This window comes from Poecilia formosa, unplaced genomic scaffold, assembly GCF_000485575.1.
Source record: "Poecilia formosa unplaced genomic scaffold, Poecilia_formosa-5.1.2 Scaffold106, whole genome shotgun sequence".
Classification (NCBI taxonomy): Eukaryota; Metazoa; Chordata; class Actinopteri; order Cyprinodontiformes; family Poeciliidae; genus Poecilia; species Poecilia formosa.
In genome coordinates, this window is record NW_006800045.1 from 989,157 (window position 1) to 1,002,433 (window position 13,277).

At 37.2% G+C, this 13,277-nt stretch overlaps 1 protein-coding gene across 7 annotated transcripts in view; it reads right to left on the reverse strand.

The window, feature by feature from the left end:
- grip2b (glutamate receptor interacting protein 2b) overlaps positions 1-13,277 on the reverse strand; it is a 198,923-nt gene that overhangs the window by 21,744 nt on the left and 163,902 nt on the right. For 5 of the 7 annotated variants that reach the window (XM_016675099.1, XM_007559703.2, XM_016675100.1 and 2 more), the window contains exons 2-6: positions 4,809-4,886; positions 3,180-3,315; positions 2,661-2,806; positions 1,169-1,255; positions 538-613 (exon numbers count right to left, since the gene is read on the reverse strand). In XM_016675099.1, coding sequence (XP_016530585.1) covers positions 538-613; positions 1,169-1,255; positions 2,661-2,806; positions 3,180-3,315; positions 4,809-4,886 — 523 coding nt within the window. The remainder of the gene's footprint in view (positions 1-537; positions 614-1,168; positions 1,256-2,660; positions 2,807-3,179; positions 3,316-4,808; positions 4,887-13,277) is intronic. The other 2 variants (XM_016675097.1, XM_016675101.1) reach the window with 1 other exon arrangement.

Sequence of the window (13,277 nt, forward strand, 5' to 3'; positions counted from 1 at the left end):
GCATAATTTGGTTTCAGGACTTTATTGTTGCAAATTCTAACAAATTCATACACAGGATATGCACACGGTTGAATCATCTCTGTATTGCTGCTACAAATCTGACATTTATATGGAAATGTCATGGAGTATTACTTAAACATGAAGCCTGGGACAGATGCATGATGACAGCATTAAAGGAACAGAGATGAATCATGCTGCAACAGCTACGAGCAACACATAGCGGTCGACGTTCCGGTGATGGTCACAGGAGAGGACAATGTTATTTCTAGGCTGTTAATGGTCTGAGGGCACAAATAATTCTCTGTGACTCCAAATAACAACTCATTGACTTTTTACCTTTATATTTTAGGAGGACTCTGATTTATTAGACAGAACGTTCCCCCTTTTTTCTTCTAAAACCAAAAAGGACACATTATACTGAAGTATCTCTGGCTGCAGCTGTAAATGTTTCAGGTTTAAAGCTTCTTCCTGTATCCATGCGCTTGTATTGAAATATGTTTGAATATCAGGAGGTTTACATGAAATGTTGAGCTGTACCTGTCTGCAGGACCTCCAGGTCTGACGTAGGTGACCACTAAGGGCCGTGACTTGTGCCAGTCTTCATGGGTTCCACCTGCAATCAGAAGGAGGAAAAAAATCAGACTCACATGAGTGGAAATTGTGCGTTTTTAGCAAACTGCAGCATATTCAGTCATTTGAAAAGTTGTGTCAAGTCCCTGTGAACTAAACATCTTTTTGCATCCATTTAAATGTGATCATTTAGGTAAAACCTGTTCATAATGATGTTATGTTGTTTATTGTTCTGCTGCTAGTTCTCCAGTATTCAGTCACTGTATTACCTGTACATGATTTTCATTATTTGTAGGCCATAATCAGCAAAATTAGTAGAATATTTTACTCTTTGAACTGTTTAAATACATCAGTTTTACTTTCTGAAATAAGTGACAAAACATCCTGAACCTGTTCAGGACATTGTAACTTTTTTGACATGTACCTTTATTAGATAATAAAACAGCTACATGGAGACATGGAGAGTCTGTCTCCCATGATTCCTTTAGTATTTCAATAACTAATTTCTCCTTCTGAATCCAAGGTTTGATAACTGGAACCTGGGATTAAAAATTAGGTTATTAATTTTGGTAAAGTTGCCATTTTTGGTGACATTTACCTCTCATGACAAAACCAAAGCTGCTTCCCTCTTTGTGCAAACAGATGTCGATTGTCTTCGATATTACTCCTGAGGTGCTGTCTGGTGCTTTCAGAGGGAGGAGAAAAACAAACTAATGATTCATTCAAGAAAAATAAACAGTTTAAACTGTTTTAAAAATGTACAAGTTCAAGATTAGTTCAGACATGCATAAATATTACAGTTACGGTCGTTTAGTTTTAAAAATGTCCAGAAAAATCAGGAAAATAAATGAACTTCCTATCATCTGTGAGTGTTGCTGCATCCCACAAATATGCATCAAGACCTGAGTTAAATGTCGTACAAGTTAAATATTAATGGGGTGGCATATTTTTATGGAAATGTATTCATATTGAATGATTCAGTATGTTATCATTTATATTCCAAAGCGAGTCACAGTCCTGCAGACGTAATGCATAACATACATGCAGACAGGCCCAAACTTATTAATACCTCTGGCATATTTAGATGTGGAATCATCTTTATTCAACTCACTAGGCGTCTTCATGCAAATGAAAATATTTTCATTTTCAATGCACAGTGTTTATATTTTTGTTGGTTGACCATTCTCTCACCACAGAAACATCCAGAGTTTCCCAAAACCAAAAGCTCTGCCTGACGTGGTTTAAATTCTTGATGTGGATAAACAAACTGCCCAAACCATTTTTTCCCACCACTATGATTGAACGTATGGATGGATATTCAACAATTGTCCCTAGTGTTTATTAATGCTTTGTACTGTGGGCACTTTTTCTTTAAGACATTTAGATAAGACATTTGTCGCCACTTGAGAACTCCTGAGTTTGCTCTTTTGTTTTAGCCCTGACTTGCAACAAACCAACTGTGGAGAGCTGCAGTTTTTCACCTGTGGACTCGAAGGAAACAGCTGCTCCCAATTTATCAAGGTAATCAGGGAGTCTTAGAACAGCATGGACCATTTAGGAAGGTAGAACCTCGAATGCTTCAACAGACTTTCACAGTTTGCAAATGTTATGAATAATTTATAGACCCTCTTTTACATCAAATGTAATATGAATATCTTATCTATTTTCCACAGAAATAAATCAACAATCTTCTCATAAAACATGAGAAGATTGCTTTTGTCCATTTTTTGATGAAATCTTGAACACTGTAGAATCATATGTGCCACACATCTCTGTTCTTTAAAGTCACAATGAAAACGTTGTTCAAGTTAAAAGAGTACTTTAAATTTAAATCTGCCAAACGGATTCATTATTTTGGGTTTAATTACAGCAGAAAGTATGGTGTGTGTTCAGGACCTTATGTAAGATATGAACACTTGACTGAATTTTTTTCTCTTAAGGATTTCAGAACTGAGCTGCTTCGTGTACATGGGCTTCAGAAAACATGTGGTTAAAATGCTAATTGAAATAAACAAATCAGTGAACAAAACTTACTATTATATTATTGCATATTGCCATGCTGATTCTCAAAGTGTCAGTGTGATTTGTACCTGTAGGGGGCAGCTCATACTCCACCTCTAACAGGACTCTCTCTCCAACGTTCTTTAACAAACTAATAATTTCTTCATGCCTCAGTTTGGTCAGATTGATGCCGTTCACAGATTTGATGTAATCCCCGACGTTAAGCTGATCACTCCTGTATGAAGAAAAGCATCAAACCACATAACATGTTACAGAGTTTATACACTCAACAGTCACACATGCATACGTCAGCTGTGCCTCTAACTGTTGTTTACAGTTTAATCATTCCACTTTGTGAAATGCCCAATTAAAATTAATCAGTAAAACTTAAAAATAGTATTGATCTCCAGGCCTTTGATGTGTATTTATAAGGTTTTCACTGAAGCTGTGTTGAAGCATCACTTTGCACTTTCAAACTGCGTTTTCTTCAGATTCCTCTGGTAGAAAATGCTTGATGAAAAGAGTGTTTAACTCAGTGGGTAGCTTGATGTAACTGTATGTTTGCTTAAGCTTTGAAATATTTTTCCAAAAATGATGCCGTTTCCCACCTGGCTGCCAGCCCACCTGGCCGTAGATTTGATACCCGTGGTTTCCCATCCTTGTCCGTTCCTCCTGAGATGGTTAGTCCAAGCGTGCTGCCTTCTTTTTTCACCAGTTCCACCATGGTCACCCCCCGTAGAGCTTCTAACCAAAAACATAAAGGCATGCACCCACACGGACACGTATCAGGACAATCCGGCCAAGAGAAAGACAAACACAGAGTGTACACAGAACAACCAAAGACACAGCAGAAAAAAATTATTGGATATTGGATGCTGCCTTCATTTTCCTCTCAGATTAAACAAAAGCTGAAAAACGGGAAAGATAAAACATTTTCTTTACTGATCTGTTGTTGCCTTTGGTTTATTCAACAAATGATTTTAGTCCTTTACATTTATATAAACTTGCTTTGCAATTACAGGAAGCTTAAACTATGGATTAAATTTTTGTTTTACATCCATCCCAAGTGAGGAATATTTATTGAGATATTTCAGTTGCATATCTAACAGCTGCATTACAATTTAGACTGCAGAGTATGCAGACATTCATTAATAATGTATTTAATGTATCTCGCTCAATAAACATCTAAAAATTAAGAAAGTAAGACAGTACATTTCTATGAGAAACTTTTAATTACCTTTATGGGACCATGAATGCATACTAACTACCATGTTGACACACACTAGCAGGATGTTTGAGATTAAGATTTTATGGAAAACTTTTCACTGAACCCCTCTGATCATTCATCTGTGGAAACAAGGATCAAGGAATGGTGCAGCGTCCCACTCTTCCAACAGAGAACGAGCCAACTATTGTTCAATGCAAAATTCCCTGCACACTTAATTAGACTGCTGTGCAAACAGGGACACTACAATATTCAGAGGAACTACACATAACCTGTTCTACAACGACTGTTATCTCCAACGGGACAGCTATTCCTGGGTTCAGTCAAGATTTCCTCAGGTTAAAAGTTTGATTAATCATGCTGGCAGAGGACAAAGTGGTTCTCAAGAGAGGTCAAGAAAATTACATTTCCAAAACTTTAAAGATAGGATTATGAACAAATATTTTCTTTTTATAAGTTAGGACAGATATGTAATTACTACACAGCTGCATTGCTCTCTGTTGTAACTATAATTATTTTATCATTTGGAAACTCAGCTCACAATTTGTTGGAACAAATTATCCAAGTTACTCCATAAATGTTGAATTTCAGTGTTGATGTATGAAATCAAAATTTCACAGTAAAGGTCACAAGAGTGATGGGAAAGTCATGATGGTGTTTTTATGTTTGTTTTAATCACAAATGTTCGTTGACGGTTATGGAATGTAATATAACTCTTAGGTTAACCTTTCTAGATGATGAACAAATGGTTAATTAATGGTCACCTGCTCATGGCATGGCTGTGGAGCTATAGCTACATGGAGTTAGCCTTAATTCATCTTTACTTGATGATTAGAAATGTGCTAGAAAACACTTGAGCTGGCCAGCACTCGTCCCTTCAGCACCCTAACCTGAAGTCATTCAGTTTCTGATATATTTTTGTAAATTCAACAGCCATTATTTGTGTTCCTGGAGAGCTGTTACAGTCACAGATTATGCTGGAGAGGTTTTAAGTGACAAAGGTGTCATGTACCTGGTATACTGTGCCTTCTCAAAGTCATGGTGTGTTCTGGTCCAGAGATATCCTTTGTTTTTCCATATGGCCCCTCATCTAGAAGGAACAGACACAGCATTGTGTTGAGTTTCATAGCAATACTTTGCATTATTTTTTTGGTTTTCATGTCTTAAACTTGATTTTTCAGTTGTTGTCATAATAAAAAGTTACTTTCAGACACATAGCGCTAAAATGCAGAGGCTGAAGGGTGGAACAGAAATTAAATCTACCAATTTTCACATATAAAACTAGTATAAAACAAAGATATTACACTTTGAAAAATGCTCAAAGATGAAGAAAATGAAGCAAACGAAGAACCATTCACAATGAACACATACAAACTTAGCCTGGTTAATGTTTTACACTCACATATTGGAGGCTTTACACACTGTAAAAGTCCTAAACATTAAAATATACACAAGTATTTTCTGTTGGGTTAAAACACGCAGTAAATGTAGCGTTTTTGCTAATAACTTATTTACCACCGCCAGTCGTTTCTACCGTACTGGTCAGTCAAGGGCGAAATCAAGTTTAAGCTATTTGATTGGCTGTGATGGACTGGGCCGACGTGTCGGCTGGCGGCCCTTCACGGTCGAGGTTGGCTCTGGATTGTTATTCCTTGCTAACCAGCTGGAGATACGAACTTTCCTGGACGTTTTGCTTGGTTTTTGGAGCTGCAGACCCGAACCACACTCGTGACCCGGGACGGACTGTTGGACCGGAGTCAGAGCAGTTTACTGCCGTTCTTTCAAACACTGGTAACCCATGGTGGGGTGAGTAACCCATTCCTCATGGTGGTTCTGGGAGCCGCCATCTTTGGGACTGCTATTCCGTGGATAACTGAGTCTCTTCAGGCCTGCTACGCTTATTAAGCTAACGGTCTGCTTTACACCTTTAAGAGACTGAAAAGTGTGGTTGATACCTTCAGTTTGCCAGTCCTCTTTGCTCATTTTTTATGTATATATTATCCTGTTTAAAAGTTTTTTGTGCAGTTGTAGCACTTGCTGTGGTTAATATATTATTAACGGGTGGGATACATGCTGTGCTATGGTTCTACTTGGCTCAGTGTCGAGCTCTGTTGATGTGCATTGGCCTTGGTTTATTACTGACCAATACTGTTTATTAAACTGGTACATTTTTTCAACCTTACCATTTTTCCTTTCTTATTTTAGTATAAGGTTAAAGCTGCACTGCACTTAAATCTCAGTTGTAGTTATCTCAGTCTTGTGCTCAGTTATGCACTCTATTCACAACATACACTGTTGCCAATTAAAACAATTGACAGCATGTAGGTCAGAGAAACTGGACGCTGTTTATAGGGGAAACGTGAACAGTGGTTACTTATGTTTCTCAGTTAAATCACTTAAATATATTTTATGCAGAGATTTCTGCCTTAATGGGGCAAAAAAACAAACTGCCTTTGATGAGCTGCAAAATGTTTGGGAGCTTTTATGATATGAAATACTCACAATTGCTGTTATCTTGAAACTAAGTTAAACCAAAGTATATATAACATCTTTCAAGCACGTTAAAAACAACAAGTCACACAGAAATATACAACTGTTGAAATGTTAGCTTACAATGGGCCACTCCGTTAATAATTGTGTTTATTAAACATTTGCTAGAACACAGATGAGAGGAGAGAAGGACAAAACTTTATAGTTACAATGATTTGTTAATAAAGATTTAGATATAAACCTGCAATCAAGTGGTGGTAAGGTCTGTTTCAGTCAGACCTTACCCCCCACCAGTGTGAAAATATATCAGTGTATTTATCAGTTCATCTCTATCTAACGCTGCTCACCCAACAGCACCGCCAAAAACACAATAACTCATCCAGAAGTCATGCTCACAGCAGGCAGGGACTAAACCTGCATTTAGTAAGCTTTCTTAACACTTGTGTGTGCGAGGACTGTGGCAAATGATACAAGTTTTACGGGTGTGGGATCGGTTGGACCCCATTAGGGTTAAGCTTTTCCTAAAGGCAAGTCCAGGAACTCTGCACAGGATGCTTACACGTTTCACATATATGATTTATGATCTTTCTTTCATTCACTCATTATGCATACCTAAGGGCTCAAATATAGAAGAGTTGTAAAAGTCTTTTTAAATCAGTACAGAACACTTTGGTGTTGTGTTTCTCTGCAGATTCCACCCAAATCTACCCACAACCATCCTTTGCTCAGACGCTTGAGCTTCTTGATTTGATTTAGCTAAAATGTTTTCTCAGTCAGTGGGAAACGCTGCGCATGGCATCAGACTTCATCTTAACAGCTTTATTACAGGTACATGCTGTTCCAGGATGTACCTGGAACAGCAATGACTCCAACAGGAGGACATTACTTATGAAGAACAATGATGAAATATGAAGCCAACTGTGGAATGGCCCACCTGCTGGAGGCTCTGCAAAGTCCTGATGTTTTTTCACTGGTTCTTAGAAAGATAACTTTCATTTATGTGGAAAGAAATTACTTCCATACTTTGCAAATCAAATCCGATTATACTATTTTCAACGTTTGTTTTGCAGTTTCTTCTAATTAGTCTAATTAAGGCCTTTATTGTCAAGCATGTTTTAGGTCAAAGTTTTTGTTTTTAATATTTCATATACGAAGGATTGCTAAGTGTTTGCCATCCCACACTCTGCAGAACTGAGGCTGGAACGAAGGCGGCAGCTGCTGCAGCAACTACTGCTGCTGCTGCTGCACCTACTGCTGCAGCAACTACTGCTGCTGCTTCAGCTGCAACTCTGAAGGCAGAGGATTTGTCCTGCTTCTTAACCTCAGCTTCATCAGAAGCTTTCAGTGAGTTTTAAAATTCATAAGCTATTTCTCATCTATTAAACTTTAAGCTGCATGATCATCAGGGACACTCACAGCACAGCTCACACATAAACATATTTTATAAACCTGCAGAAATACGTATGCATTTTTGATACTATTTAGCATATAAAATTGCATTTTAATCTGGCTGTGGCGCCGAGACACTAATGGACTCTGACAGAGTTTGGAAGAAATCTGCAACATATTTTGAAGTGTTTGTTGGCTGAGAAAGGCTGTTTGTCCTGAAGCTGCCACTAAGCAACACGCATGAGAGAAACGTTTGTTAAATCTCTTTAGTTTTCTAAGTTAGACATGAACGTTTGGCTGAATAAAAACATGATGAGACTGAATTTATGTTTTTGTAAAGCCACTTGATGTGAGTTCTGTTGTGAATTAGCACTACACAGATAAACTGAATTAAACCAAATGTTTGACGAGTTTTAACACACATGAAGAAAATTAAATGTTAAAGAGATTGTGAAGTTGGTGTCCAACAGCTTCAGTTCACAAATTGGTTGTGATCTCAGATAGATCAGGTTTGACGCTGCTTGTTCTAAGGAGAAAAACATTCTGTAGCATTGGTTAATGAAACTTAAAGCTTAAATTTACTCAGCGACTCTAAAATGATAATTATCTGACTTTTAAACCACATATAAGATGTTTAAGGTTTTCAATCATCGCGATGAATGTAATTCGATGTACTACATTCCTTTTGCCAACATGCGTAGCTCAGTTTAGAACATCTTTTCATCAGCAGGAGCAGAGAAAAGGATCATACTGTTTTCTCAGAGATGAACATTCTCCTCAAAGGCACAATAAATAAAATAAATTTAAATTGCTTTTTTTCTTTTTGGTTTGGAGCCACATTATAAGTTATCTGGCTGGCTAGTATTTGGCTGTGGGACCATCATGTGTATGAAAACAGGATTTCCAAAGGCACATATTTTACCTTTAAACAGGCATCAGGGATAATCTGACTTCCTGTGTTTTAGTCAGATCTTACCCCCACCAACTCTCAGCTCTCATTCTTTGGAAACATGTCCTGTCTGTTTCTACCACTGAGGTATTATTCATCAGTGTAAGGTTTTTCATTGGACATGGTCTTTCAACACCGCTTATCTTTTATCTTTCTCAAAATATTGCTGAGACTCGTTTGGTCTGCCTCTCCCCTCGTTCCCCCCAACCCAGCCTGATAAATTAACGTCTCACAATGAATAATTTGAATGTGATTAGACTAATGACTGCTGGCACTGTCAGGTAGCTGAACAGGTTGCAGATGAAGCGTCAGGCCAGATTTACCTCCTCCAGCAGGCACAGTGCTTGTAGCTCCAGTTTCTTTTCAAGCAGAGACAGGAATGACTTTCGCCTGTTAAACCGAACAAATGACACTTTCCAAAAGAAAATTAAACAATGTTATGCTTAATTTTTCGCAATGTTGGGGTCATTTCTCTGTGCTCTTTCTAAGTGACCCTAAAATATATATATTGGGTTATATAATTATGCTTAACAGCAAAAATAATATTTAATACAGTTTTTCTCTTGGTGTGAATGTACCAGGATCACACTAAGAGTTTCTGCTAGATGTTGAATTTTTTTTATTTCACAAATCAAAGGAAATGCTGGAACAGTGAGACAACATAAGGCAGTAAAAAACACAGCCAAGTTTGTTTTAAATGATACAATGACTCATCATTCAGAAATGTGTGAAACATATTTCACCATTTTTTTAAAATCTACAGTTCCAGGAAACTTTTGTTTTTTTCTTTGTGAACCTGCCACTGAGACAAAACCCAATTTATTCTGAAAACTACGGCTTTGGAACTGAAACCAATTGAGTCCCGAGTCCAGAGAGAGTCCAGACTGTGAGCCAGAACCAAACGGCTGCCAGCTCAGCACTGAGAGGACAGAGAAAAGCTGTCAGAGCCGAGTCCAGAGAGGAACGGCTGGGAGTCGATGGTTCAGAAACCCAAACTGGTTCCCAGGAAACAGAGAGGCGCCTGAATCAGACCCGGATCCTCATCCATCAGGGTTCTGACTTTATTTCACTTCTCCAGACCTTTCCTTAAACTGAAACGAGGATCTGGAAATATAAATTATGCACAGATGTTTGAATTTTTATTAGGAGAAACAATTTGCTATTGATAGTGAGACATATAAGAAGCTAATTACACCCTAAATGTTAATTATTGGTTCCCATCAACATTCTGTATGTTTGTTCATTAACTTAATCACTAAAATATAACATGATTACTAGTAAGTTAATCCTATAAGTGACTAGTTATGTTAAATTATTCAATTTATGTTGAAAAGTCAGTTTGAAGTTTAATGACTTCATTCACTTCCATAGAATATAAATGGATAAGAAATATAATTTATTTCTTTCAGGTTTAGGTTATTGACAGAGTTGAGAGTGAAAAGATCAAATAAATAATTTATAAAGGAGACTGATAAGATAGATAACAAAAATAACACAGATTATGATTCTCTATGTAATGCATTATGTTCTTTATGAATTATACTACTAAAAAGCAATTAACCAAAGCCAACAAAAGAGGAAAACCAACAAAAACCCCATAAAAAATATATATATGGGAACACAATGTACATAATTGGGGCAGAATCATTAAAATCTGAACTGCTGCAGCATGGGGTCGGGATTTCTGAGCCTCTAAACAAAATCCATTGTGGCAAAACTTTTTCTTCAATGAATGTGGTGCAAGAAAATATTTCTCAACTGAAGCTTTTTATGTTTTCCAAGCTTCAATAAATAATTCATACAACAGGAGTGGAAAACATGGCCTTAAAGTGAGTTTTCCCCTTTGTATCAGCGCTTCACCCATGACTTAAATGTGTTAAGAAAGAAGTGTTAACATGAAAGTTTGTTTCTCTGACATTTAATTTGAAATCTCTAGAATCCTATCAGGAGAAAAAAAAAAGTAAACCAAAATAAGCTCATAAAATAGTAAAAAGACAAAACGACACATGCTGAACGGATGAAGCAGAGAGGCAAAAACAAATCTACCAGGTAAAAACATGGTGCTTTGCACCAAAACACCTGCAGGAATTGTGTTGATTTGTATGGATGAATTTGTCTCTGTGTCTGAAATGAATGCATACATGACACAACAGAACTCTGCTGTGTCCCAAAAGCCTGTGAAGTACAACTTCAGGTGACAGAGCGGCTTGTGGGAACGAGGCTCTGCTGGTAACACCAGACTCTGAATGAATTTCCCTCCAACTTCTCTGCTGACTCTGGTAATTGTGCAACAGCATTAGGTTTGTCTCACAGAACTGTGTAGCTTAACGACTCATTTTGTTCCTTCAAGTCGACAGTCTGACCTGCTATAGCAAAAGAACTTCCTGGGATGCCCTTTAAATGTTACTTGATTGTTTTTTTTATTATTAAGAACACATAAAGTGATCCATCCAGAAATCTAAAACAAAGTATTTTAAGGTTTCTGAAAGACTACTTCAACAAGTTATTGGAAATGTCTCACATAATTCTGTTGATCTGCATTGCCTTGTGTTTCTGGACTGAAAGGTCCAGGAAGGAAAGTCAGACATTAAGAATCTGAACTTTTAACCTAAAATCCCTCAAACTGAAACGTGAGAACACCTCAGAATATGTTGTTACTTTACGACGAATCTGACTGAAAAGCAACGGCAGTTTTGGGGAGAAAATCATAATAATCTGTGACTATTGGCAATACATTGATGCAGTCTTTAGATAGGCTGACCAACATCTGACTTACGTACAGACCTGCAGTCTGACAAGCAGATTTCCCACCGGAGGCGTAATCTTTTCTGATTCCCTGAAGGTCCAGAGTACAATTACCAAAGAAAAGGGTTTCCTTATGCCTTTCGCTCCCTTACACATCCTGCCATGCATATTTATGAACTTATTTTACATTCTAGCTCAAGGTTACCAAAAACCCATTAAGCAGACAATGGAGCCCACCAACAGAGAGCTGGAGGTAGTCAACAGCAAATCGCTCAGACACGAAAACAGCTTTATATGGATAAAACACAAAAGGCAGTTCTTATGTACGATCTTATTCTGACAGTTATTATGAAGTCACATTATTTTGTTGAACAAAGTGTGTTTTATTTGTTTTCTTTTTCTTCGGATATCACTGAAAAACACACTTTATTTGCCACAGGACTCTGCTGCACTAAATGGATTTAGAGTGACAATACAATGGCTACACATCAATCACACACACACACACACACACAATTATTATTTTGGGTGGGGGCAAAACATAAAGGGAAATTTTAACTCCATATTAAAAACTCCAATCTAACAATATGCAGATTATTACACTGTAGAGAATGTTAGAGATTTCTTATTTTTATTTTTGGTAAAATTGTTGATACTTCTGATATCTGTGCTTCCCCAGGTTGGAAATTCTTGAGTTAAGGACAACCTGCGTCATGAGTTATTAAGGACGTCATTTAAATCTAAATTAATAGTGAGACTTATTGTACCACCACCGTTTGATAATCACAGTCCTTTCACATAACTAAAATATTGTTTTTTCTCATGTGTTCATTATGTTACAAATGTTTTTATTTGTTTATCAAAGGCTTAGCTTCTCTAATCATTTATCAACAAGGAAAACAATCAAAGAGCTGCATTTGGTGATGTTTAAAGAGATTTGCAATAAGAACAAAGAACTAAAAATATCCATGTTCACTTTAAACCCTCAGCTCAGACTTTAAATGGGTCAAAGTGGAATCTTACTAACCAAACCTTCATAGTTTTCATTGCATTGTTTGTCAGTTCTGTCCTGAAATGGTCTGATTTAATGGTTTATAGACCAGACTGCTGTTCAGTTGTTAACTTCAACTGAAGACAGAAAATCAGTAACAGTCAGGCGGATGGAAGCGCAGCACCTTCTCTCTGAGGAGATAACAGAGCTTCAGAGCTCCAGAGCGCCTTGGGAACCAACAAAGAAAGAACAATAAAAAACAGCAACACATTTCTAGTCCATGAAACATATTTGCTTAGAGTCGGCATCAATGATCCCCAAATTATATCATTAATGATGAAAATACCTTTTAAAAATATCCAAAGTTTTGAAAAAAGTACCAAATATGCTGGATGTAGCAGGTTGTTAAGAGGAGTTCACCACTTTGGAACTTTACTTCCTGACATTTGGATAATGCTCTTAAATAAAAAGTAATCAAAAATGTTTTTAAGTGAGTAGAGAGGGCATGCATAAATAAGCTTTGATTTTAGCCTACTTATTTTCCCAAACCTCAACTTGAAGAGTTCAGATCTTTACTAATACAGGTATCTGATTTTTTTTTCAGAGATCAAATGTTTGCTTGAATGCAGGACATTTAGATACAAATACAATGTTTAATTAAAAACTTATAAACTTAAGAATCATATGAACATTGGAACAGAAAACTGGTACAACTGGTAATTATTAGTTTAAAAAATCAATTTAAATTAAGTCCTGGCCTGCCTGCAACAGGCTGGCAGCCTGTCCAGGTGACCCCACCTCTCGCCCAAAACGTTCACTGGAGAGGCACCAGCACCTCCTGTGGATGGATGGATGGATGGATGGATGGATGGATGGATGGGTGGATGGATGGATGGATGGATGGATGGGTGGATGGA